The sequence below is a fragment of the Calypte anna genome, chromosome 20 (genome assembly GCF_003957555.1).
Source record: "Calypte anna isolate BGI_N300 chromosome 20, bCalAnn1_v1.p, whole genome shotgun sequence".
Classification (NCBI taxonomy): Eukaryota; Metazoa; Chordata; class Aves; order Apodiformes; family Trochilidae; genus Calypte; species Calypte anna.
In genome coordinates, this window is record NC_044265.1 from 780,882 (window position 1) to 808,781 (window position 27,900).

General features: G+C 46.8%; 1 protein-coding gene across 1 annotated transcript; it reads right to left on the reverse strand.

Moving 5' to 3' along the window:
* Nucleotides 1–256: 256 nt before the first annotated feature.
* Nucleotides 257–27,900, reverse strand: AHCY (adenosylhomocysteinase). The gene is made up of 10 exons (XM_030462944.1): nt 27,727–27,900; nt 25,691–25,881; nt 22,874–22,949; nt 20,376–20,528; nt 14,920–15,032; nt 12,000–12,207; nt 11,108–11,195; nt 10,132–10,249; nt 3,027–3,221; nt 257–1,216 (listed from the first exon to the last, which is right to left on the reverse strand). Exons 1-10 carry the CDS (start codon nt 27,752–27,754, stop codon nt 1,085–1,087), a joined length of 1,302 nt encoding a protein of 433 aa, XP_030318804.1. The 5' UTR covers nt 27,755–27,900; the 3' UTR covers nt 257–1,084.

The following is a 27,900-nucleotide window of genomic DNA, read 5'->3' on the forward strand; positions in this document are numbered from 1 at the left end:
GAGGACTTCCATGACATCCCTGGGGATAAACCTTCCTGTGGGCAGAGGAAAAGTCTTTTTCCTGCAAGATTCAGTCCTTCAGATATTTAAATAACCTGAGCAGCTTTCCCCAACTCCAGTAAATGATGCAGGCTTGCCACAGCACTGCCTTTTCATGAAAAGGCATGTGGATACATTAAAATATTTTGGCTGAAGGATCAAACAAAAGTCAATAAATCCCTAGCAAACCCCAAAACATCTCACTATACAAAACCAGTCAGGCCACAGTCAGATCTTTAATAAAAGCACTTTGAGTCAGTGACAAGATACAGCAGACATGACATCTGAGAAAAATCAAGTTGGGGGTAGAAGTGTGCTGCTGGTGTTATTGGAGGATCAAAAAAGGTCCCTAAACCTGACCACCCCTGCTCAGCTGTTGACAGCACACTGCTGCTAAGAGTCACTCTTGCTTCCCCCCTCCTCACGTTGGTCTGAAGAAGCACAGGAGGATCTTTGTTCTGACCCAAACTGATGGGAGTAAACTAACCCAGAAAAACTCTCCAGCTCCAATCTCTGGGTAAGAAATTATGTTGATTTTATAGGAAGGAGACCTAGCAACCTATACTCCTCCCTATTTCTTCCAATTTCACAACATGCACTTCAGCTAAGGGCACCTTTGTGGAGAAGCCTGACACTGAAGCCTCCTAACAGGATTCATCTCCCTGGAGGAACTGTTCCTTATCTTTCTGGTTAGCCTGTTCAAAGAGGCTACCAGCCACATGTCTGACAAGTATGTGTGCACTTGACATGGATGCATTTTCATTTAGCAACCTTCTGTCCCTTCTGGGGGACATTAGGAGTCAATAAAAGGTGCCCAGGATTGTTTTCACCATGTCATTAGCTAGATAACCAATTCTAAATCCCAGTAGTCAGAGTGATCCTCTTTCACTAACAAATAAGGCCCTTAAGCTTGCTTCCTTGGTAAGGGGAGGGGTTGTGCAGCACAGAGGAATATGGCAAAGGGCTCATTCCCAGGAGCCCAGAACACACAAGAGCTTTGGAAGGTTGGATCCCTGCAGTTTGGTCTTTGGGTAGTGCCACCTGCTCAGTATCTGTAGTGGTCTGGCTTGAATGGGCCATCTCTTGGCAAGCCCAGATACTTGGCCTGCTTGTCACTCAGCTTTGTCAGCTTCACACAGAGCTTATCCAGATGAGCAGCAGCCACAGCTTCATCCAGCTGGGAAAAGAAAACATTGAGACAAGAGTATTAGGACAGAGTCCTGTTTGCTCAGGAAGAAAGTGGAAGTGAACCATGAGAGCTACTGAGCACTGCGTGAGAATCACAAATGTTTCTAATCACAAAACAAATTCTAACTGGAAGGATTGTGTTCAGAGGGGAAAGAAGTATTTAAGCTTAGCAGATTGTGCCAGGAAAAAAAAAAAAAAAAGAAAAAAAAGGGTTAAACATCAACTGCATATCTGATTAACTAGACTGAGAAGTGAAGATCTGATGGGTGCATTTCCAGCTAAAGTTTAAGGCAGATTACACATAAAAGGAGCAGAGTCCCTGACATTTGAGCTCAGGGTCTCAAATCACAGCACAGATAATTTGGTTCACAGATGTTCCAGCCTGGGGACTCCAAGAATTAGATAAATAAGATGCCTTTGTCTAGATTTGTGTATGTTGACATTCTTCTCTTAAAATCAGATGGCTGAACATAATGGACAAATTTGGTGCCAATAACATGGATACACCAGTTTGCCTGGAATTCCAGGAACACAGATTGCAGAAATCTGTGCATGTTACATTTGTAAGAGTCAATGATCAAAGTGTTATTCTTACAGCCAAGGGGAGGGCAGTGTAAGGTACTTGGTGGTTCTTGTGTTTTACATTTGGACCACAAAGATACTTCACAGAACAGGGGAAGATACCAGCCAGGAATTTCTTAGAGAAAGCTCTTCTGCCCATCTTTCCTTGGTTCTGACAAGATCCCTGCTTCATTCTTTGAAATTTTCTGTGGAGCAGAGGGTAAAAAGCATTTTCTAACAGTGTATGGACCTGAGAAGATCACTGCCACATGCTCCATGGACATGCAGCTCCACTTGTGAGTAGCTGACCTGGGCATCACTACTTGTGTGTAACTAAAAACTGTTGCTCAGGAAGAACAGAGGATGAAGCTACATTTTATTAGCAATACTGGACTATCATTTTCAAGAGAATTGTTAAAAATACAAGAAGCTTCTGCTCAGCAAAGACTTTGTAAGTAAACCCAAAGATATAAATTCCACTTCCCATGAGAAAAGCATTTTCATATTTAGTCTCACACCTGGTTGCATTCTAAAGTCAAATTTAACTCTGACATCTTTTTCAATGCCCATCTCAAATTCTCAGGCTTGTTTTGAGAAATTGAAACAACATGAGTTTTACAACAGGAATCTGCAAGTTATTACATGATCCAGATTTTTACAAGAACAAAGACTGCACAGGAAAGTTTAAAGGGAAACCTGAAGGAATCTGTCATTGATATTTTGTGAAGCTTTTAAGACAGCTTGTGATATGCTCTGCTTGGGTGTAAATGGGACTCAGACTCTTATTAGCTGCAGTACAACTAATTCCTATTTTCACTACAGCTTCAGCTCTGCCCTAGACTTTACTGCTGGATAGGGATATGAAAGCTTGCTATGAATGCTGACATTTAGCAGGGAAAAAGTTGGTTTTGAGAAGCTCTCCAAGTACCCTGAGGCAGCACAGGGCTTCCTAGCACCTTAGGGAAGAGCCCTGGATCAAGCAAAAAAAAAAGCGACTTGACATTCCTATCACAGGTGACAGACAAATCCCAGTTCTGCACAACAGAGCAGCCACAAAACCCAACCCACCACCCCACTTCAGATTGAACATGACCAAACCCAAGCATTCACTGAGGGCCATAAGCTCCTTGCAAAGCCATCATTCAGTAGGAAATTAACTTGAGCACAAATGAAACAAATCTCCATGATCACACCTGGAGTCAGCTCCTTACAAGCTTGCACCTTGCCCTTTAACTCACCTTCTTTGGCAGGAAATGGACTCCCACGGAGTATTTGTCACTGTGGGTCCACAGCTCAATCTGTGCCAGCACCTGGTTGGTGAAGGAGTTGCTCATCACAAAGCTGGGGTGCCCCATGGCACAGCCCAAGTTGACCAACCTGCCCTCAGCCAGGAGGATGATGTGGCGCCCGTTCCGCAGGGTGTAGCGATCCACCTGGGGCACAGAGAGAGATCATGGAGAGATCCTTCCTACATCCACAATCCAGCACTGGACTGGCAAACCAGACCTGGATGACACCTGAGACACCACTCCCTCAATTCCCAGCCCCTGGCCCTTCTGGACTGCACCCATCACAAACCCCAACACCTGCTCTGTACCTCCCCAGTTGGCCAGTGCTGGGTTTCCCCTGGTCCCAGGGGCTGGGGGGAGCATCCTGCCAGCAGTAAAATGCAGCTCACAGGATGTTTAGGTGGGAAGAGACCTCCAAGCTCATCCAGTCCAACCTCTGACCAACACCATCTCACTACTAACCCATGTCCTTAAGGAACAGGTCCAAACACCTTTTAAACACCTCCAGGGACGGTGACTCCACCACTGTCCTGGACCACTACAATGTCTGACAGCCCTCTCAGGGAAAAAAATGTTTCCTGACATCAGCCTAACAGCCAGCATGGAGACACAGGAGGGAAGAGAGAAGACTTCTGCATGCATCAGTGCTGAGCCTTGGCATCTGACAGAGGAGGGAGAGCCAGAGCCTGCAGAAACTGCTCCCCTCTAACTCTTCCCACTGCTTCACAGCATAACAATCAGCTGTCCCAGCTTCTGCTGTGCCCTCCTGTGCTCTCAGGGGGCCAACAGAATCAAGTCTGAGATGAGCCAGAGTCTCCAGAGTCCCAGACAATTCAGAAGATAATGTCACTCAAAGTGCCTCAACTCTCTGGGCCAGACTGGGAGCTTCAGCAGTGCTCAAGTTAACTCTGCTTCTCCTTCCCACCAGTCACCAGCTCTTCTCTCTTTCTTCACCCCTGTAGGAGGTTATAACATGAAAGCCCAGAATGAAATGCCAATATATAAGCTATAAGAATATTTAGTGTTCACTGGTGCTTATTGCTCCTGTCACAGAAAGCATGTGGGAGTGGAGCAAACCTTTGGAAACACTTAGAGGATAATCAACTTTTACAAGCCTTGGACAAGTCCACTTATCTTATGCTGTCACAGCAACTGTGAAAGACCTAAAAGGGTCCCTCTCTCCACTTTCAGTCTCTGAAGTTATTTAACACAAAGCAAAACACAAAGAGCTTTCAGTTTTATTCCTAAAGCTTTGGCCTGTGAGTTAAGAGCAATGTAGCATGAAGCTTGAACTGAGTGAAAAAACACTCAGGGCATGTCCTCAGCAGAGATGTGGTCAGTAGAGAAACAGACACCATTTTATTGGAAGAGATGTTCTGCCCTCAGGGCAGGTCTGTGTCTCCACCTTTTGTCCCCAGCTATGCTCCAAGCACAACCTCCAGCTTCTTGGGTTCACCCAGCAGATTCTCATGTTTGCAGCACAACACATGCAGACAGCACCCACCTTGCCCAGGAGCATTCACATTCTGAATTTCTCCTGTCCAAGAGCAGCACACCAGGGCAGTGTTTGTGTTCATGCTCTCCAGCTGGAGCATTTCTCCTGGATGCTGATTCTCCACTGTGGAGCAGCAGTCACAGTGCTCAGTCCACTCAAAAAAACCAGCATGGACTGTCACAGGATTAGAGGAGGAAGCACTGAAACAAAGAAGGAAGCAGCCAGAAAGCAGAACACAAAAAATCCTGAGAACAGCTGAGTGAACATTTTATTTGCAAATTAACTACTCCAAGGTAGCAGTTAAGTAGCATCTCAGTTTTCAAGTCTGAACTGAGTGGTTTAGGTGTCAAAATATTATATCCCCATAATATCCACACTCCTTGCATCTGGATAACTTAACTTGTGCATGTAATATCATGCCTCCAAGACTGCTGACATGGCTCAGTGCACAGGGAGGTGCAGCAAGCACAGATTAATGTATTTGCACAGAAATACATATCAAAGTGTTGAGGTATCAGCAAAGGCTTAAGTCAGGACTGTGGAAACATCTCACCTGTGGGCTGATAAACAGATTGATTCATTCACCAGACTGGTGAGGGCCTGGAGAACAAGTCAGACATGGAGTGGCTGAGGGAGCTGGGGGTGTTGAGGCTGGAGAAGAGGAGGCTCAGGGGAGACCTCATCACTCTCTACAGCTCCCTGAAAAGAGGCTGTGGGGAGGTGGGTGCTGGGCTCTTCTCCCAAGTGAGTAACATCAGGACCAGAGGAAATGATCTGAAGTTGCAGCAGAGAAGGTTTAGACCAGATATAAGGAAGAATTTCTATACTGAAAGAGTGGTCAGGCACTGGAACAGCTGCCCAGGGAGGAGGTGGAGTCACTGTCCCTGGAGGAATTTAAGACATGTGTAGATGTGGCACTCCAGGGCATGTTCCAGTGGCTCAGACTGTAGGGGGTTTGGTTTGTCACTTGTTGCCTGTGTCTATGGTTGGACTTGGTGGTCTCCAAGAGGCCCATTTCAACCAGGACAATTCTGTGATAAACTCAAGAAATTGCTACAGAGGTATAATTACGGTTATTTGAATTAATATCTCCACCCTTACACAAATGCCTCCTCTGCTTCCCCACCAACATTCAGCTTGCTGGGGACTTTCTGGCTGCTTTGCACATCCCTGCACACAGTAAGTGAACAACTTATTTTCAGAGCCAAAGTTCACTGATCCCATCACTGACCTTTTGGATCCCTCTAGAACTGAACTCATGCTACACACCCCTCTCTAATGCCTGATCAGAGCTTCAGTGCCAACCCATACTCAAAACAAGCTGCCAGCTTTCCAGTAATAACCTGATTTACTCCCTCCCTGTACTTTGAAAGCAACAGAGGAGTCAGAACGGCCCAAGATGTTTTCCTTTCCCAAGCATTAAACATTTTTTACACCAGCCCACCATTTGTACATGATACTGAAAAACACCCATGTTGGACCCTTCCATAACTACTCTGTACCTCCAGCTGCAGCCTGGCAACCCTCAGCTCTGGTATTAACCCTCTGATCCCCAGACAGATGTCTCCACAAGAGGTTAAGAGATTTTCACTCTGACACAATATCCCCTCACCCCATTACAGGACATAGAAAAAAAGATGCCAGGTCTTAGTAAAAAGTTGAGAGTTTAAGAGATGAGTACTTGGTTTTATGAAACATAGGAGACACCTCAGAACACTGAGGTGAAAAAACAGCAAGTTCTCACACCTTTAACATAGGACCAACCTCCCCTTGAGGCCCCCAAAAGAGGGACAAGATGATCCCAGAAGTGTCCCTTTGATGAATCTGAGTGACAAAACTGGGAAGCCAGCAAGGGCCTAACTGGCAAACTCATAATTTCCTTCTATCAACTACTGTAAGGAGCCATCACTGCTGCCCTGAGAAAAGTCACACACACAAATTTGTTCAATATCTTCATCTTGTTCAATATCTTCATCAACGACTTGGATGAGGGTATAGAATGTACCCTCAGCAAGTTTGCTGATGACACTAAGCTGGGAGGAGTGGCTGACACACCAGAGGGCTGTGCTGCCATTCAGAGAGACTTAGACAGGCTGGAGAGTTGGGCAGAGAGAAACATGATGAAATTCAACAAGGGGAAGTGTAGAGTTTTGCATTTGGGGAAGAACAACACGATGTCCCAGTATAGGTTGGGGGCTGACCTGCTGGAGAGAGAGCAGTGTAGGTGAAAGAGACCTGGGGGTCCTGGTAGACAAGAGGATGACCATGAGCCAGCAATGTGCCCTTGTGGCCAAGAAGGCCAATGGCATCCTGGGGTGCATTAGAAAGGGTGTGGTTAGTAGGTCAAGAGAGGTTCTCCTCCCCCTCTATTCTGCATTGGTGAGGCCGCACCTGGAGTATTGTGTCCAGTTCTGGGCCCCTCAGTTCAAGAAGGACAGGGAAGTGCTTGAAAGAGTCCAGCGCAGAGCTACTAAGATGATGAAGGGAGTGGAACATCTCCCTTATGAGGAAAGGCTGAGGGAGCTGGGTCTCTTTAGTCTGGAGAAAAGGAGACTGAGGGGTGAGCTCATCAATGTTTTCAAATATGTAAGGGGTGAGTGTCAGGGAGATGGAGTTAGGCTTTTCTCAGTGGTGACCAGTGATAGGACAAGGGGTAATGGGTGTAAATTGGAGCACAGGAGGTTCAAGTTGAATATTCGAAAAAATGTTTTTCCTGTAAGGGTGACAGAGCCCTGGAACAGGCTGCCCAGGGGGGTCGTGGAGTCTCCTTCACTGGAGACATTCAAAACCCGCCTGGACACGTTCCTATGTGATGTACTCTAGGTGGCCCTGCTCTGGCAGGGGGGGTTGGACTAGATGATCTTTCGAGGTCCCTTCCAACCCCTAGGATTCTGTGATTCTATGAAATTCCCATGGAGGTGGGGGCTTGTTTCTAAATCTACAATTAATGCATATCTTAGAAGATTCAAGCAATTGCAGGAAATTTCTAGCCAATATATTTTAATTTGTTTCAAGCATTGAATTTGGGGCTCTAAAAGTCACGTTCTGCCTCCCAGTCCTGACCCTCCCCCTTTTAAAACAAGAAAGCTTTTAGGATGTGTTGAAGTCCACTCTTGTTCAATTGCCCAGCCACCAGGGCAATCAGCCACAGAGTACAAAAATGAAGAATTATGAAGCTTTTACACAGCAGAAAAATTGTTCACTAACAGCCACCCAGGAATATTTCATGCAGGTCTGAAGTGTTTAGGGACAGGAAATGTGAACAGATACAAAATGGAGCAGAGGGGCACAGCACCAGCACAGGGGAGCTTTGTAGGGCATGAAATATGAGAGAGTCCAACTGGAAACTCAAACTGGTGAGCAGAGCCTCAGCCTGACTGCTGAAAGGCAACAGCAGCCAAGCACTACCCTGAGTCAGACCCCAGCTTTCCCTGGGCTTGGCCATGCAGCCATCCATAGCCCATCCTCACTTCAGTAACACTTCAAACATGTGGGATGGCCAAGGAAGATGAGATTTACCTCCAGGGACATCCCATCTCCAGGAGTAACCAGTGGATGGGTAAAGAAAAGCCCATGAGCCCAAGAGGAAAGTGCCATTTCCCCCAGGAAATCCTCTCAGCCTCAGCTCCATCTGCATCAAGTGGAGACAAGAGGTGGCCCACCCAGGGTTGTCAGATACCTCTTAAACTTCAATTAATGACTTTTCAGCTAACACACCTGTGGCACCCACAGCACACTACTGTCACAGCTTTTGCCCCATGAGCAGGCATCTCCTGTGTATCATTCTCAACATCCTGCTTGCAAGAGCTGCAGTTTATGTAACAGACCCCAGGGATTCAGGGTAGGATCCAGGTCTTCAAAATGAAACCATATGGACAACCTTGACCCTAACTCCATCCTTTTGAAAGGCAGGGTTCTGTTATGAAGCAGAAACATGTCAGTTCTCACACACAGGACTACAGTGCATATCATTGCACCCAACACATCTGTGACAGATCAGTTTCTTTCTTTATAATGTATTGGGTATTGAAGAAGCCACTGTCTTTGCCAAGAGTGACAATTTTTCATATGGACTTCAAGAGCCAAGCTGAACACCCTTGTGCAAGTAGTGTGCATGTTACCATCCTAACATCCATTTTAACCTTCAACGTGTACTTTTTGGGCAGTCCCAGTTTTAGTTTAAAGCCCAAGCTATGGCAGAGCAAGCAGCTACCTGCAGGCTCCTCAGAGTGCTGAACAAAGCCAGCCACACACTGAAGTCCTGGGCAAGAACAGACCTGACTGTAGGGTACAACTTCACACCTCACCGAGCCCACATAGTGTCTCCACAGCAAAAAGGATTCCAAAAAGGAATCCTCCTTACTAGGAGTCCGATGTGGGTGGCCAGCAGTGGAGTTAAGAAAACTGGAAGGGCAGCCTGAGATCTAGCAAGCCATGTGCTTGGGTGTGGTGCTTTTAGGAAGGTGGAAAACCTGTCCCACAGTCCTGCTATCAGCAAGCATGCTCTCTCTGAAAGCTAACTACAAGCCCCATGCCAAGCTAGACAAAGCTTGGATTACTTTACATGATGCTCTCCCTCAGTGCTGATGTTAAAAAAAACCACAATTTTCATTTAGTTTCGGGTTGTTTTTCTCTGCTTTAGGACATCCAGTTGAAAGCTGTAATTTCAGATCCCTGTTTTCCTGCACAGCTCCAGCCATGGCTTGAAGCAAATACATGGTGAGAATGCAAACTGAGCAGAGATAAAACATCTCTCCTGCTCTGCCCACACACAGACTTCTGGTCTGCACAGGTTTCTACACAAAGTCTGGAAGAGGAGTCTGGGTTTGGCAGAGCTCTAGGCAAACTCTCCCCAGGCTTCAGAAATGCTTTGAAAACAAAGAGGTGTGAATTTTTTTTTTTCAAATCTTGACATTCCATTCAGATTCATTCTGATCCTGGCACCCTGCTCCAGAATCAGGATTGTTCTTGTGCAGAGCAGGACATGAGCATGCAGCTTCCTGAGAGGAAATCCAGATCAGCCACCAGGTACTCCATGGACTCTGTGATTAATACACATACCCTACTCTGGTTCTGCATCCCATCATTTAACTTCCTGTTAGAAACTGAGTTATGGCATTGTTTTCAGCTGGGGGCTATCAAAGAAAGCACATTTCCATCTCCTTACAACACCCCAAACATAGCTGATTTATTGTATGCACTTGATTCAATACCACTAAAATGTAAGCTCCTGTTAGCCAAGGAAGTAGGAACACACAGAAAAAGATGTTTCCATACTATGCCTTTCACCAGACACCACGGGCATGGGTTGGAAGCCACTTGGGCACTGGCTGGAACCAACTGCTTTAATACCAACACACAACTCTGAAGTGCAGCTTGCACCAGGTTAGTTGGAGAAAAGCAGAGTAGAATCTCCATTCTGATCAGTCCAGAGCAACACTGGCCTCTCAGAAAGCTGGAAACACAAAGCCCTGAAAGAAAAACACCACCCCTTATGCAAAGAGTCACTGAGCAGCTGCTGCTGCTTTCTAGCAGGAGCTTGTGCAAGGGCTGTCTCACCTGAGGTTTAACATTCACTGCTGCCACTGCATTTTCATTCAGCCACTTTGCATCAACTTCCACATCAAAATGACCAATATTACAGACTATGGCATCATCCTTCATCTGCTCAAAGTGCCTGCGAAGAAAAAGTTACAGGAGAAGTCAATGCACAAAAGAATTTTTCTTCTTCAGCCCCAGAAGATGCTCTGGTCCACAGCTCTGCTCCAGAACAGGAACATGCTTGGCCCACTGACTACATTTGACTCTCTGGTCAATCTTTCATGCATGTGAAGTCTACTGGAAAAACTTCAAGCTTCTAGGGAAGGACACTTCCCAAGGATGTAACAGAGTATTGGAGAAAAAGTATTTTCCCAGTGTGGAAAGTAAAACTATTTTGTTTAACTGGTCAAAACTGAAATAGCTGCTGTTATTCCCCTTCCAACAGAGAAGGGATAATTGTCTTCATGACCTTAAGGTTTCCAGCAGTTTTATATCTCTGGAGATTAATGGCCTAGATCCTCTCAATAAAACACATACAGTCATAATGGCAAAAATAGGAATGAGTCTGTGCAGGGTGGCAGGGATATAAATTGAGATCTAAGAAGTGCTAACAAAAACCCTGCAGTGGAGTTTATTGAGAACAGACTGGTTTCAAGTGTACTCACAGATGGAATCACTTTCAACATTTGCCTAGTTCCTCTTCTGTTCACATTTATCTGTCCTAACACAGAATTCAGCCCTGATGCTCTCATTCTCCAAAAGTCTATCTGTCCACCTAAGCCTTTTGTTTCTCCATCCATGCTGTAAGACAGAAACAACTGCAATGTGGCGACACACAAAAGAACTGAAAGCCCAAAGGCCCAATTTCTCATTAAACTGATGCTAAATTCTGATGTCCAGAAATGAAACTGTGTGGTAACCCTCACCACACTGCTGACAAAAGAGCTCTAACTGGACAGGTAAGCTTTCAGTAAAGCAAGTGGCCAGACCATACCTGCCCTGAACAATGTCAGTGCAGCCAGTGGTGGTAACAAAGATATTGCCTTCTTTGCAGGCCTCTTCCATGGTTGTAACTTCATAACCTGAAAAGAGAAAAAGTTATTCTTCTACTCAACCACCAGCACTGATTAAGAAATTATTAACAATATAGCAAGTACAAGAATATGCAGAAAGAATGAGAGAGAAATCTGTGCCAATACCTGACCTATGAAGGATGCAAGGTTTTGGACATCCTTGGCTTACTAAACACCAAGATGGTATGAAAACATCTGTCTCACACCTGTTTCCAGGTTGTAGATTTACACATTTGGTGTCTTAGGTCCACAGGTGCAGTATTTGGCAGAGCACTCAGTCTGGATTCAAGGGGTCAAACATGCACAGGAATGTGCACCCACAACACCTGCAGGTTCTAGTCAGGTATGACCAGAAATGGGGCAGGATGGCACTAAGCAGCAGTTACATGAGGCACCCACAGAAGAGAAGGAGCACAGCTTCCTAAAGGCAGGCAGCTTGGCATTGCTCTCCAAAAACATCTCCTGAAGGCAATGCCTGCTGGGGCACTGCAGAGATGTTCCAGGGAAGTCTCAGCCCACACTGCAGGTGACAGTTTCACAGCTTGAAGATCCTGAACCCATTCACAGCCAGGGTTACAGCACCTTCCCCACTGCAGTCTCTATACCCTTGACTCCAAACGTCTTCACATCCCTACTAATCAACCCCTTCCCCATCTGTAAGGAAAGAATTCCTACAATTAAACTGGAGTCACCTCTGCCTGAAGAGGGATGGAACCCACTGAAACTTTCTTGGCCCACTGATTTATTGCTCTGCAGGAACACGTGGAGATCCCCATCAGATCCATTAATTCCTGCATCTCCTTCAGTTCTCACCTTCCATTGCTGCCTGCAGGGCATTGATGGGGTCAATCTCAGTGATGATGACTCTGGCTCCAAAGCCCCTGAGTGCCTGGGCACAGCCTTTGCCCACATCACCATACCCTGCCACCACTGCCACCTTGCCTGCAATCATCACATCTGTAGCACGTTTGATGCCATCGATCAGGGACTCTCTGCAGCCATAAAGGTTGTCAAACTTGCTCTGAGGAAGAAAAAGGAGCAGTTTCAGAGCTGTCACTCAAGGAAAAACTCCTTAGAGACACAAGACAGACTTGCACCTAAGCACTGCAAAGCAGGAGGCTGACTGAGTGCTATAACCACAGTGAGGGATGGGAAGAAGAGAACCTGGTTTCATGGTTTTATTTATTGAGATTCAATCTAAAGGGTTACTCAGCACAGCCCTGGTGAGAAACATTCATAAAATGTTGGCTTGGACATGTTAAAAGCTTGTTAGAGGTAACCTGAATTTATCAAGTAAAAGCATAACCAATTATTGGATACAGGAGTCAGACCAAGTTCCTGAACCAGATGGTCACCAGTTCTCAGCTGCTGTTTATCAGAAAATTAATTAAGTGGCACAGGTAGGCAAAAAAACATCAGCAGAACATCTGGCCAATTGGTTAGCATCCATTCTTATCTTTGCAACACAAACACATCCTGCTGCAGCAGCAGGTTGCCCACACCACCCATGAAAAATTGGTTTTCTGCAGCCCAGGAAGATCAAAATTGGTCTTCCCCTGGGAAGAGTCACACTGACACTGCTGGACCTCACCACTGCTCAGATCTAGAAAAATTCAGAAGCAGCCACTCCCAAGAGTGGTCACTGCAACCAAGAACCCCTGGATTTCACCTCCTGATGCCCCAGAGCACAACCCCCTTATTACTGTAACACATGAGCTTAACAGCCAGGCCTCCAGACACAAGTGTCCTGCTCAGTCAGATGTCAAAGAGGACTCCACCTGAACACCTTCCTGAACTCAGAAATGTAGATTTCTGCACTGATTTCTTTTAATGCTTCCATTTTTTCTCTTTGGGCCTTTTATTTGACCAGGAGAGTGGGCTGTACAAACCATTTGATTACCTGAAGAGTTACAGAAGCCAAGAACTGGGAAAAAAAAAAAAAATAAATTAAAAGCTGGCTACAAAGTAGTTGTGTTCTGCTTCCCAAGGCAGGACTATACAGAACTCACCATTAGCAACAAAATTCTGCCCTCAAAGCCTGCCTGTGCTTTCTCTTGCCTCTCTGCTATAAGCACTCCTAAGGCTGCACCCCTGGATGTGACCTGGGGCACCCATCTCCCAGTGGCACCCAACTTGCAGCTATGGCTGGTGCCCTCTAGCAGGTGTAAGGTGTTGTTACACTTTGGGTTTTATCTACAGCTTACAACTGTAAGATGTTAATAATAAAAAAGGCAAAGTCCATGCATAGGCACCATGCAGCTATGCCCCCAATGCATCATCTGAGCATTTTACAGGGCACATCCCTCCCAGCCAGGCTGCCAGCCAAGGACTAATGTGTGAGCAGTTACACTTCAGATCCAGAAGATCCTCTAAGTCTCATCACAAGCACATTTGCCATTAATATTTCAGAAAATTTGTGTTAGCAATCCTCCAAATTCCAAAGGTAGTGCCAGTTGGCAGTCCCCTTTTCTAGCCCTCCGGCAGCTTTCCACTGCAGCAGGAGCATTCTTATGGCAGAAAGCAGCATGGTGAGATTTGCCTCATCACCAAATGCCCCAATTGCCCTCAATGCCCTCCAGATGTCTGTGCATTCCCATGGTATATATATATTCAGGCCAGACAGCACAGTGGCAGATGCAAACATCTGTCCCACCCAAAAATACATTCAAATAACAGGATGGAAGAACAGGACTGGATGCTGCTGCCTTCTCTCTCCAAATACCAGTATAGGAACCTGGCACCAAATGGAAGTGTCAAACTGGGAGAGCAGGATTTGTCAGTTCAGTATCACATCATCCTGGAGATCTGTACCTGTGGCTAGGACAAATCCTTTACTACATAAATACCAAGCTGTACTTGAAAATAAGCAGTTGTTTGGCACTGGAATAAAGTGAACTCAACTCAAATCCCCTCAAGAGACCATTTTAGAAACTGAATTGTCAGATCAACTAAACAGTATTGAGTTATTATGCAGGAGGCACAAATCTAAGTGATGATGAGAAAAACATTGGATTCCAGCCCACTAGATACAAAATAAAAATGCCAGATGCACCTTTGTGAGCAGAAGAGAGACACTCTTCAAAGAGCAAACTGCAGAGAAAGCAGACCAACAGTGAGGACTGCCATGCTCAACAGGATAATCTCAGTATGGTAACTTGAAAGATTTAGCAACTGGATTTAAAACACACCTAGATGCATAAAGTGTGCCTGAAACTCCCACTATACTTGGATCTGCATCCAAAAAGCACCAGCATCCTTTAAACACCATTCCCCCTTGTTTCTTCAAGTCAGCAGCATTTGTCCTGGGAAGCAGTAACACAGCTAAGGAATAACTAACTCCTGCCCTGTCCTTTGCCACTGCTGCTCACAGAGCAACCAACATTCCCAGCCACAACATCATATAGGTCACACTCTTCCAGCTGATACCTACCATGGGGCTTTAGGCTACTCAGGAGTGAGGCCATGCCCTGTGCCACAGGAACTGCCTGTACCCCACAAGCCATCATTTCCAAAGGGGTTTTCCCAGCATTAGGATGCAGAAGAATGCATGTCCTGATGTTGTGAAAACAGGGTACTTACCCTGCATGTCCCATCAGAGACACCATGGGCTCACTGCAGGGATATTGTCAAAGGCTGTTCAGTACCAGGTCAAGAATAGCTCAGCAGGAGGAATAGCAACATCCCAGCATCAGACTGGTCAGAAAGCAGAACATGTGGCCTCCAGCTGCATTACCTTGGTGACAGAGTCATTGACATTGATAGCTGGCACTTTGAGGGTCCCATTGGCCTTCATCTTATAGAGGTTATGAACTCCAGTGGTTGTCTCTTCCGAAATGCCTCTAATTCCTGCAGGGAAAGTAAAAGGATTCACTTCAGCTGATGGCGAGACAGTTGCAGACCAACACATCCAGGTGTTGGATGCATCCTTCAGAGCCTTAAGTTAAACAAACCTTTTGCAGGAAGCTAGGATGAGAAACCTCATTTGGATCCTCAAAAACCAGTCTGAAACTTCAAACCAGGTTCTTCCCCCACAAAACAATTAAAAGAGCAGGACAAAATACTCTTTGGAAAAACAGAAGGGAACAGCTCCAGGCCATCAATCAGGGAAAGGCCCACTACTACCTATTTTCTCATAAAATTATTTAAAAACTCACGTGCTAAAAAGGGGCAAAATATTCACCCCAGTGATGTTTCTATCAGCCTAGACCATTCCTGCCAGGTGGCTTGAAAGGAGATGACACCTTAATAACCACACTTGGATTAACTGAAAAACCTCAAAAATAAAATGAAACACACAGTTCACCATTTCCAGTACCCCTGGTGTAATAAACTTCAGCTCTGAATAAACAGTCAACAACACCACCCCCAAACCTACAAGAAACTTCAGTTTCATGGCTATCACAAGGCACAATCCAACTGGATTGCAAATATCCCCTTGTTTGAGAACAGTCCAGGGCACAGAGCCCAGAGACAAAGGACTGTCTAGAAACACTCAAGTCATGTCATGGACCAAGATCCTGGTAAGGGAGGAACTGCCATGAGGTTACCTGGCTCCACATTACACCAAAAATCCAAAGCTGTAAGGGCAGCCCCTGCTTTGAGGGTCTTCATGGACCTTTTGACAGCAGAAGTTCCATCACTAAACATGACTCCTGCTATCTCTGATGTCTCAATAAGCCTCACTGAGTATCAACTGCACTGGTTGCTTAGAAAGCCTACCTGCACAAAAAGGGACACAATTTATGACAATCAGAATAAATCTGAAACTAAACTACCCAGTCTGGCTGTATTTCCTCTGTATTTTCCTCTGGTAGTTCTGTTTGCTCTTTAAGGACAAGAGGCATGCCACAATTATTTTGTGAAAGTCTGAAGTTCTGGGGGAAAACAGAGCAAGGCTGCTAAATCAGGCAGAAACCACCAAAGAAATCAACATCTCTATAGAGATCCTTGTGGCCCTTGGAGCTGATTCAGATTCACAAGAGAAAATATGAAAATGAATACCAAATTCTATATTCACAAAAGAAAATATGAAAATTATTAGAGCCAAATCCTATGTACACCAGAGGTTTATGCAGAGATGTTGCCCCTCCAGGCAAGTGACCTCATAGAATAAAACTGAAAGGATGCTCATAAGCAAAGTAATCTTACAGTCATTTTGATAGAAAAACACTGAGAAATAAGCACTGAAATGGTTCTGTTCAGGTGCTTTTACTGATGAAGCAGGTGACAGTCCAGGTTATCCTACATGAGTACACATAAACAGACCAAAATATTGCTCCTTTTAATTTCATTTTTCCTAATACTTCTCCCTCACTGTGTAACATACAATCACTCCCAATTCCTCCCCACAGTGTCTTTTATTCATTCCATCCACAGCCCTCCTTGTATTTCCTAAAGGTGAGCACTGGTGTTCCTATCTTTCAACTACCAAAAGCAGAGGGACCAAAGGATACCAAAAAAATTTAAAAAGCTCAAGATGCTCAAAGCAGCAGTCAGGTTCCCCAAGCACAGCCCCCACTCCTCCTCAGCAGCCCAGATTACTTTAGGGATGGGCAAGTGGGAAATAACACCAATAATCCCCAGCAAAATCCCCCAAATTATTTATGTAGTCTGTTAATTCTAGGTATGGGTGTGAAGTGTCCAGGAGGACAGCAGCAGGGAGCAGGGTTCAGGTCACCCCAGCAAGAGCTGGGGGAGAAAGGGGAACCCTCAGTGGTACCAGAGCAGGGTTCCCACATAGAATCATAGAATTGGCTGGGTTGGAAGGGACCTCAGAGATCATCAAGTCCAACCCTTGATCCACTCCCGCTGCAGTTCCCAGCCCATGGCACTCAGTGCCACATCCAGGCTCTTTTTAAATATCTCCAGGGATGGAGAATCCACTACTTCACAGAACCTCCTGCTCCCCAGCACCACACCAGACCCCTCAGTGCTTAAAAACTGACCAAGCTTGGGTGAGCTGCACCACCCAGAGCACAGATAGCTTGGGTTTATGTCTCCAGGCTACTCAAAGCAGTTTCAAACCTGGATCTGTACAGATGCCTTGATCTAAGACAGACAGAGCCATTTGACTTCCCTTTTGCTTCCCAGACCACCAGAGAGAAGCACCAGCACCAGAACCAGCACCAGCACCACCTCCCAGGAGGGGATGGAGCTTGGTGAGGCTGATCTGGTCCATCCCAGAGCCCTGGGTAGCTACAATTCCCACATGGTCACCTGCAGAGACCTCAGGCTTTTACATATTTAGGGTTTGTTTGGAGGGGACAGGACAGGTAGAAGAGAATTGTTTGGTGCCCAGTGAAACACAGCATGTCTCCCAAAAGCATCAGTTTTCCACTGCAATTGCCTAAATGAAGAACAGTCATCCCCCTTTGTGAAGGAAATCTGTGGAAGGTCATGGCAGAAAGCTCCAGTTCAAACGTGTTTTTTTCTCTTCTGGTCTACCCAGCAACTAGGAGACAAGCCATCATCCTTCAGAAACTCTTCTGGCTGATATTTCTAAGTTTAGTAGATTGTCTTTAAAAGTGCACTAAGCAAACCTCACATCATGTTCAGCTTCCCTTCCCTGAAGGCCACCTGCCTGCTGCCCCCAGGTGACATTTACAACTACTCTAAATGACTTGGCAAGCTCATGAGAAGAACTGTCCCCTAACACCCTGAGAGACTGAAGTGACTGGAGAACAGCAAAGAGCCCAGAGCAAGGAAAAGGTTGAAAGGAATTGGAAAAGCCTCCCTCAGCACCCAGACCTGCTTCACTCCCCTCTCTGTGACCTGATTCATGAGCAAGTCTGCACCCACAGATCACAAATGACCCCATCTCCTCCATCCTTTCTTAACAAAAATCTTCTGCACAGATGCCAGAGACTTCAGCTGTTGGAGTTCAGATAACTTTCTTTTTCAGTTCCAGTTTTCCCCCTCCTACCTTTACATACCTTGGGTTTAAGGGCATTTAGTTTAGGGCAAAAGTCAACAGTACAAAGGCCATGCTGCTCTCTAACAGCAATCACAGCTGGGAGAAGCTGGCTGAGCATTTCCACAGCTATTTCACACCCCTCCTTGGTGAAGGAGACTTCAATGAGCCCTGCTTTCAACTGCTACACCAGGACTGAACTCACTTCTGTTTAAATTAGAAGCAGCTGAAGCATGGCAGACAGACAGTTCCCTCTGAAATTAGCCCAGATAACTCATCCAGCCTTTAAACAGCAAATGGCACTGTCAGGTGCCACAGGCCAAAGTATCTCCTGCACTCACTATCTGGGTTTTCCAGACACTACACATGCTCTGCTAGTGTTACTCTGCCTCTCACACAAAGATGTCAAAATAAGACCACAAAAAAAACCAAACAAAAACTACACAGCTTCATTTAAGCAGATTTGCAGGGAAAGGTTAAGCAGTTAAATGAGATCAAGACTCCATTCAGTAGTCTGGAAGTTTTGCTGTTTCCAAGGAGCACTGGACTGGAAGGTGAAGCAGACCAAATTCTGTCACCCTTCAGAGAGCTCAGTGTTAACTAATTCAGTGAACTGCTGCAAGGAGGCTTTTCAGCTCTGGCCAGTGCCCCCAGCACACACTTTGGCAAGGGAAATGTCACCAGGTGTGGCACCCTACCTGTGCTTTCTAAAACCCCAGTGGAAGAGCCATTGCTATGAATTTAAGCAGCAGCCCCAGGCAGCAAGGATGCTTTTTATCAACAGCAGACTCCACAGGGGACAGCTCAACAGCCACTGTCCTGCTATACCATAACACACTGAGCCCTCCCACACCAGGAGCACAAAACAACTCAAGGGAACAAAGGGCTGGAAGGGAGGGAGAAGCAGACAGCTGGAAGTGTGGAAGCTCAGCACAAGGATCCCCAAGAACAGGGACACCACTTCAGGTGGTGCAAGTACATGGCAGGGAAACAACCCTTCACAACAGAGTATCAACATGGAAAATCCATTTTTTGGCCTTTGACAATGCCAGGAAGATAGAGAGGCATGAACAGCTGTGGTGTTCCTTGCCATCAAATGGCAGGAAAGCAAGAAAAGGTGATGAACAGACAGAGGCAATCTAGGAAGCAAGAGCCCTTTAACTGAAGGGGGGCATCTCAGCACGGCTGAGCAGCCAACAATGGAAACTTCTCCTTACAGTTTAAATACCACAAAAATGTTGACTGTTGGATTAGCAATGACACCAGCTTGAGGATGAAGGACAAACTGAGGCCTGCCACACAAGCTTCTTCTCCTCCTGGTATCCCTGCCTGCATGAGGACATGGATGGGGAGCAGCCCTGGACTTCCCCCTTCACACAACCCTATTCACAGCCTCCTTCCTGCCTTCAGATTTTTTCTCTGTAGCTTCCTCTTAAAGCAAAGAGCTGATCCAGCAGGCTCCTACAGCAGCCTCAACTCTATGGAGTTGAAGAATGAACATCAGCACACTCTGCTGTATGAGTTTAGTTTCCAGCTCGTATTACCACAGATTTTCACTGCATTCCAGATCAAATGTGCCCTTTGGCAACACTGGGCATCTGTGGCTTGCAGCAGCACAGGTGATGGATGCTGGTAGAGGCAAGAAGAATCTGTAAGACTTGCCAGGCACAGATCAGCTTGCTGCTGCAGGCCATGTCAGCTTTCTTCCAGATAAATCTTTTTCCAGCAATGTGTGCTAGCAACACCTCATTGATCAACATAGCAACAGTCCCAACCCTGATTCCAGCAGCATATTTGCTGTCATAAATGGGATGAGGAAGGCAGAAAACTGTCCCCTTTCCAAGAAAAGACTGGTTGTCTTGACACCACCCAGAGGTACATAAGATGACGGGCAAGAAAGAGTATTAATGTTCAAAATACTAACTGTAAGCAGACATGAAGCAATTCTGTAACACAGCACATTCCCAGGGAACTTTTGGGGTGTCACAGTACCACTGGTCATTCCTGGGTAACAGGAACTGTGAAGGATGGCCAGGAGGACTGGGCACTGTAGCTTATATACTACAGAGCAGAGATGGAAATAGCTCCTGCAGGGAAGAGTTTCTGGGTTTGGACTGTAAGCAAATTTCATTGCCTGATTCACAGCCTGGCTGCATTTGCCTCCCCCTCCTCCCCCACCCCACCTTTGTCACAAGCAGGGAATTCCCAGAGACACAGAAGGCCTAAACAGCCCCAGAACTGTGCCTGACAAAAAAAAAAAAAAAAAAAATACAAGTGACCTTTCAAGAGCTGTGGGTATTTGGTATGAACTAGGTTGGTAAGATCTCCACCATCATCCAAAATCATGTTGAGGGGCTGCCCATCCTTGAAGTACAGGGTCTGCTCGATGCACCACAAATATTCCTCATCAGTCTCCCCTTTCCAGGCAAACACTGCATGGGAACAAACACACACAATTAGTCAGCTTCTTACTCAGCATGTAGTAAAGCAGCCAAAGGAAGATTCCATCAGCAGCTCTCAGTAGCAGAGCTGACAGACAGATTATTATCTGTGCCTGCAGGCCAGAAAAGACATTTGCACCAAAAAAAAAAAAAAAAAAAGGATCTCAGAATGAGCAGAAGTGAAATCACTTTGCCTTCTGTTCCAGGACATGAATTTGGTCCAAATTTTGAGACTTTACTGCTTTGTTTTTGTTTTCCAAGTTAAAAGGGAGAAGGCAAAACAAACTAAAACCAATTCACATCTGCAGCACTGGGCTTGCTCCCACAACACCCCCTGCATTACCAAGAACTAGAAACAGCCACTGGATATATGGATCCAGACAAATGAAAACACAACAGCAGAAAAAAAGGGACTTAGCACAAGCTACAAGCTCTTCAGAAACTTTTGAGTTTACATTCCAGTCTTTAGCACAGTGCTAATAAAGTCCAGGCTGCCCTGTCTGCTCTTAGGACAGCGTGGTTCTCTATCAGAACATCTACCACCAGCAACATGCTGCAACCAGTACTGTGTTGTACCCAGCAGTATTTCTGCCTTTCCAGACATCTGTACTGGCTTCATGCTATATTTGAGCCCTTAAGTGGTACTCAGCCATTCAAATGTATATTAAGTTTATGATTTAACTACTGCAACATTTGGCTAAATTGTCATAGAATCATAGAATTGGCTGGGTTGGAAGGGACCTCAGAGATCATCGAGTCCAACCCTTTTACCACCGTAGCGGTTCCCAGCCCATGGCACTGAGTGCCACATCCAGGCTCTTTTTAAATATCTCCAGACACGGAGAATCCACTACTTCCCTGGGCAGCCCATTCCAATGCCTGATCACTCTCTCCGTAAAGAAATTCTTTCTCATCTCCAACCTAAACCTCCCCTGGCACAACTTGAGACCCTGCCCTCTTGTCTTGTTGAAAGTCATTTGGCAAAAGAGACCAACGTCCACCCGGTTACAACCTCCTTTCAGGGAGTTGTAGAGAGTGATGAGGTCTCCCCTGAGCCTCCTCTTCTTTAGGCTGAACAGCCCCAGCTCTCTCAGCCTCTCCTCATAGGGTCTGTGCTCGAGTCCCTTCACCAGCCTGGTTGCCCTCCTTTGGACCTGCTCCAGGACCTCGATATCCTTCCTGAACTGGGGGGCCCAGAACTGGACACAGGACTCGAGGTGTGGCCTCACCAGGGCTGAGTATAGGGGCAGAATCACTTCCTTGGACCTGCTGGCCACGCTGTTCAACCTTTACACAGAAAACTGACTCTTGAGCCACAAAGAGCCAATCCTGCAATTATCTTCCTTGCAGAAACATGCACCAGGATCTCAGCCCATAGCCAGATGACCAGCACTGCTCCAAGGTCTCTTAAGTTTAGTATTTGAAAGGCAATATTAACAAAAAGAGCAAGTTCCATGAAACAAAGATGCCAAGGGCAGAGGTCAAAAACTTCAACAAACTCTCCACCTGTAAACTGCTCTTCAGCTGAGTTCAGGGTGTTGAGAGCAGTGAGGAAGGCAATATCCTAACATGAGATCCAGAGAGTCCTGGTCCATCACCTGGCAGAGATGGGTGAGGAGGTGACACCTCCAGCTGGCACTGCCAAAGCATAGACCACAGCTGGGGAAGGTTTAGGGCAAAACCTAATTACACCAGAAATGAAAGATACCTCCCAGGCTGCCAAAAATCAGATTTAGCATCTGTCAGCATCAGAGCTCAAGCCATGCACAGAGCCAAGAGGACTTAGAAGCTTAAGCTGAGTAACAGAGCAACAGCTTCATGGATTCACACTGCTCTGCAAGGAACTGGAAGGAAACTGTGACAAAACAGCTGCATCCTGATAAACTGCTTCAGGGACATGAGGCAGCAACACAGCTGGTCTACCTCTAGCCTTAATTTCATCTTGAATATTGGCCTGGACACTGTAACAGGGCACACTTGCAGTTAACATCCCTTCCCCACCCCTATTTAGCACCAAGCCTGCTGGAAAGCACCAAACACCTCCACCTACATGCACCTACATACCAATTCAGTTAATTACCCAGAGATCATTCCATCAGCTTAATGACCAGGCTTAAAGCTCTTTCACAGCCTAACACCAGCCACTGTCAGCAGCACTATGAACAGTCTGATGCAATGCAGCTTGAATAAAATGTCCTGTTTTGTAACAATCCCTGCTTTTGATGGGCTGTTTCTGTCCTGAAGCTTCTTCAGAAAAGCCTGATTTGTACACAGTTTGGTTTAGCTAGAACAAGCAGTACAGCCCAACTCAGCCTCAAATGAGAACAAGAACTTACCAGGGACCCCAGCTTTTGCAATAGCAGCTGCAGCGTGGTCCTGAGTGGAGAAAATGTTGCAGCTTGACCATTGTACCTGGAAAACAACCCAAGTTTTGTTTGCTGAGCAAAGTTCTGAGATATCAGGCACTCCCTGACATAAAAAATCCCCAAAAAGCATTAGTGTAGATTCCTGCCTTTCTCAGTAGTTTTGCTAAGTTAAGGTGAAAACCAAGTATCTGACTAGGCAAGGGAAAATAACTTCACTTTGGGAGAGAATGGAGCAGAGCTTTAGCTTTGCAACATACTCAGCAACCCCCATACACACCAGAGCTCCTGCCAGCCAGCCAGAGCATAAATTCAGCTACAGGTCATCAGGAAGTGCACAGTAGGTTGGGTTTAAAAAGTTTTGCTCAAAACTCTTCAGCTTTTCAGAATAGGCACATAGTGAGTGTCCACTGAGGGATATGTACATGCAGCAATACTGGCACTCAGAAGAGTCAGAAATGCACCTGAAATGCTACACCCATCAACAGCATTGTCCAATGTTATCCTCACCCAATTCCCACTCTGCTACAGCCATGGAAGCTCTTCCAGCTGGGCTAAGCTTTTTTCCACACAGATTTCATAAGGAGGCTCAGGCCACTAGAAGAGCAACAGCAGTTCCTGAGTTGCATTGAGCAGTTGCTCCATACCTTCTGGGCAGGCACAGACACCACCACATCCCACTGCTCACCCTGCTCCCTCCAGGGCTGCCTGGAAGGTGTTTCCATGCTCCTTTGTAACAGACCTTGAGGAGGGAGGGCAATAAGGCACAATCCTGCAGTCTGTTTTCAGATATTCATCCCACCTTATTGAGAATTGACTCTTCAACATAAGGGCTGCAGTAACAAGCACCTCACCTGAGCCTGTGCAACCAACACTGGTCAGTGAAAACACCCCTGGAAGGAGCCCAGGAAAATGGCATTTGTCACCTTAAGCACTGCACCTCTCCACCTGGGCTGTTCTAAGCTGGCTCCATATCAGTAGAGAATACATCAGGTGCTGTCTCTTATTCAAAGGACACAGAATACCCACACATTGTTCACACTTCAGGCACTTTACACGAGACATGGGGCCACTTCAACTGCATCCTCAGATCCAGAGCACCAGTTTGTGATAATGGCATAGACCCCAGAAGAACTGGCATACCTGATGAGCTCAGAGCCTAATTTTTATATCACTGGTCAAGGAGAGGATGTATTTTTATTACTACTTTAGAACTTATACCCTAAATCACAGAGTACTTATTCCATTTTCATTAACCTAGTGGGAAAAGGGATACCAAGACCCCCATGAGCTACACCCTCATTATGCAGGGTATGGTTTCATCAGTTTCCAAAGCTCTGGCAGAACAGATGAACCAAGGCTGAACCCAAACTGAAGCCCAAGTCCAAACTAATATGCAGGCATCAGGACAAGGAAGGAGCTAACATACCACCACACATCCTACAGGCACAGCCATCGCTCATGCTTGGAGGAACCAAATCTCTGAAGGTGCCACCCTGGTTGACTCGGATGACTCCCATGCAACACTGACTTGGGATAGTGCTCAGGCTAAAGCATCAGGGCAATATTTAAGGAATCAGACAGCTGCTGCCTAGGCAGCTGCACTGGGATACAGCCACCAATATCCCAGCAAGGAGCTTCCCAAATTCCACTGCCTGCTGCTTTCTTTTAAATCCAAGGGAGGGACAAAAGTTCACAGTGTAGCTGGAATAAAGCCAGGACTGTACCTCCACAAAGCTCTCCTTCAACACTGCACTATTTGCAGCCATGAAAGGGCTCTGAACAGGCTGAAGAACACCTGCACCACACTGAGCTGGGAAGCTGCTCAGCCCTGCCCCTGTCTGAAGAAAAGTCTCATCTGCTAACAGAGAGAGCTTCTCCCAGTGCCTTTTGATCAGCATGACACTGCTAAATTCTTAACCATTCCCAGGGAGAGATCCCATACAGGGCACCTCTGGGCAGCCAGAGTTCAGGGAGAAAAACTGCAGGAAGAAGGAATTTCAGATCACATTCATACTTAACATAATCCATCACCAAGTTCCAGTCAGCTCCCTGCTCAGCACAAAGCTATGAGGATTGTGCTCAGCTGCCTGGCTCCACAGAGGGCCTGCACAGTGAGCACTCAGCCATCATGTCTGTCTGGACTTCACTCAGCTCATCAGGCTGAGGACACAGCACAGTAAATGTCTTGTAACTATCTCAGTCTTTAGTACTGGACCAGAGTGACTGCTAACTGTCCCTCACACCAAATAATCCAAACTCAATGGAGTCTCCAGCCCTCAATCACTGAACCACTCTGACTCCCTGTTGCTTTCCTGCACAGCTCAAGGGCCAACATGAGCTCTCAAAAAGCTTTATTAGTTTTTGCTGACTTTACCAAGTCTCTGTGGGGTGGTTCTGAATGCAGGCTAATGCATGCTGGAGGCAGTCTCTAGAGCCTCAGTTGCAGCACTGCATTCCTGAGCACAACACAGCTGCTCAGGGTGCTGTACTCACAGCTGGCAGAGCTGCTGCAGCCAGGGACCCATCCCAGAACAGGCACTCAGGAAGATGCAGCTTGTCCAGAGAGAGAAGACAAACTGCATCCCAGAGATGCACACAGTGCAGGTGACAAGCTTTTAGCTTAAGTTGAAAAGACACAATCCATCCATCTAGAGACTGCAGCACAGCCTCTTCCACAAGGTCCTGACATTTGCCAGGATGCCCAAAGACATTTATAGAAGCAGAAGTGGTGCCCTGGGCAGAGGTGACCTAAGAGCACAGAGAAGGAGAAGCTCAGAGCCACTTTACCTCAGCTCCCAGTGCTGTCAGGGTCTCTATGAGAACTGCAGTCTGCACAGTCATGTGAAGGCAACCAGCAATCCGGGCACCCTTCAGGGGCTTTGATGCAGCATACATCTCCCTCATCTTCATCAGCCCTGGCATCTCATTCTCTGCAATCTCGATGGCCTTGCGACCCCAGTCTGCAAGGCTGATGTCAGCTGCAAGGGAAGGGGACAAATGTCACAACAGCTGAGACCTTGGGAGCTGCTCACACACCTCTGCATAAGCAAGAGCTGAACAGCTGAATGGAACACCCAGCAACAGCTGGGAGACGGAGCTGGGGGGAACTGGACCCTATTCCATTGCTCCCCAATTTTTTCCTGGGGTATCCAGGCTTTCCAATGAGTTTAGACCAAACTTAAAAGCCTCTCTGAAAGAAAGTGCTGCTGTTTGAGCATGTCCATCAACTGTAATCGACTGTGCTGACATCCTAAGCCCTAAGTACTCCTTACAGATGCTGCCCAAGGCTCTGACACTTCTACAGATTTTACTTCCACACATGGGAGGTGGTGTTGCCTCTACAGCAATAACTTCCCCACACACAGCATGATCCCTGCCAAAGGTACAAGGCCAAGGCTGAAGCAAACCTGGAGGCTTCCTACCCCTTTGGATGAACATAGATCACTTTCAAGACCCAAGTCTTCTTCTGCCTTTGTAAAAAGCATCCATAGTAGGAAAGTTACGCAAAACTGAACAGAACAGACTCCTGACAGGCAAGCTCGGGGTAGAAAATACTGCACTTATGATGGATGTCTGACTTCACCCTTCAAAAGGCAAGGATCAAACAGCTCATGCCTGGGTGCACCACTTTGTGGCACTGAAAAAGTGCCCCTTGGGCAGCTCCTTCAGAGACTGCAGAGCTTGTCTGACTTCATGAGACTGTCAGGGTCTTTTCGTTCACCCACCTAGGGAACACAGCACTGAGGAACCCCCGAGTCCTAATAAAGACAAACTAATTCCATTTTGCCCCATAATTATGCCTTGGGGCCACTGAGTCCACATCCTGTGCTTCAGCTGACTGGGGCACAACCACACCAACTGGAGAAAGTCCAGGCAAGGAGGGACCATGGAAACAACTGCATCAGGAGGAGAAGGGCTTGGATCCCACCTATCTTAACAGCTTGGTAGTTTCACCAGGGCTGCTTCAAAATAAATCCTGTATTAGTATTATACTATTTGCCCCAGTATTTTCAGTCCATAGTCTCCAAAGATATGGAATATATTTAGGAATCTCAGCCTTATACTCTAATGTTCATCTGTCTGAAACCAATCTTCAAAGAATATGCAATTCTTAAAAAAAAACCAAAAACCAAACCAACCAAAAAAGAGAAAAACAAACAAACATGCAAACAAACAAAACAAAACAAAACAAAACAAAAAAAAAAAAAAAAAAAAAAAAAAAAAAAAAAGCAAAAAAGCACGGGGGTAGGTCAGGCTTGGTTTGGTTTTTATTTTTCAGTGCTGGGGTTTTTCTGTGGGTGGAGAGTCAGGTCTACAAAAGTACCCGCCAAAACCCTTACATAGGGAAATGGGTGACAGAGGTTTCAGATTTAAATCTCTTTCCCCGCATGGAGCAGCAGCCTGTCCCCGGCCTGTCCCCCGGGCTGTCCCGGGGCCGGGGGTGCAGAGGGTGCAGGGGTCGGGCAGCGAAGGGGCTGGGGGGGGAGGGAACCCTCCGGGGGCGGCTGCGGGAAGCGGCTGCAGCGGCTCCCGAGAGGCCGCGGCTTCTTTCTCCGCGGGGATTTCAGCATCGCGGCTGCAAGGGCAGCCCCAGCCCGCAGGGCAGAGAGGCTCCGAACCAGAACCTCCTGCCCACCCCCGGGGCGGCATGCCGGCTGCCATCTTCCCCACGCATCCAGACACATCCAGACACATCCAGCCGCGCTCCGCGACCCCGCGGCTCCCGGCACGGCCTCGGTCCGGTCCCGCACCCCGCCAGACCCCGGCCGCAGGGGAGCCGCCGGAGCCCCGCGGGGAGAGCCGGGTGTGAGGCTCACACTCACCCACTTTGTACGGCAGCCTGTCCGACATGCTGGCGGGGCTGAGGCCGCGGCACTGGCAGAGGAGGAGGAGAAAGAGGAGGAGCGCGCTTTAAGTAGAAGCGGTGCCGCCTCCGGCGTGGGGCGGGCAGGGCCGGGACCGCAGCCGCAGCGCCATGGGGAGCCCGAGCGCTGGGA

What these genes read in the sequence shown, in the direction of transcription:
- AHCY (XM_030462944.1), bottom strand. Translation starts at nt 27,754, where the DNA reads ATGTCGGACAGGCTGCCGTACAAAGTGG. An exon ending in CAGGCTGCCGTACAAAGTGG is followed by an intron (nt 25,882 to 27,726) that starts GTGAGTGTGAGC and finishes CTTCCCTTGCAG; the next exon opens with CTGACATCAGCCTTGCAGAC. An exon ending in TGCAAAAGCTGGGGTCCCTG is followed by an intron (nt 20,529 to 22,873) that starts GTAAGTTCTTGT and finishes GTTCCCATGCAG; the next exon opens with TGTTTGCCTGGAAAGGGGAG.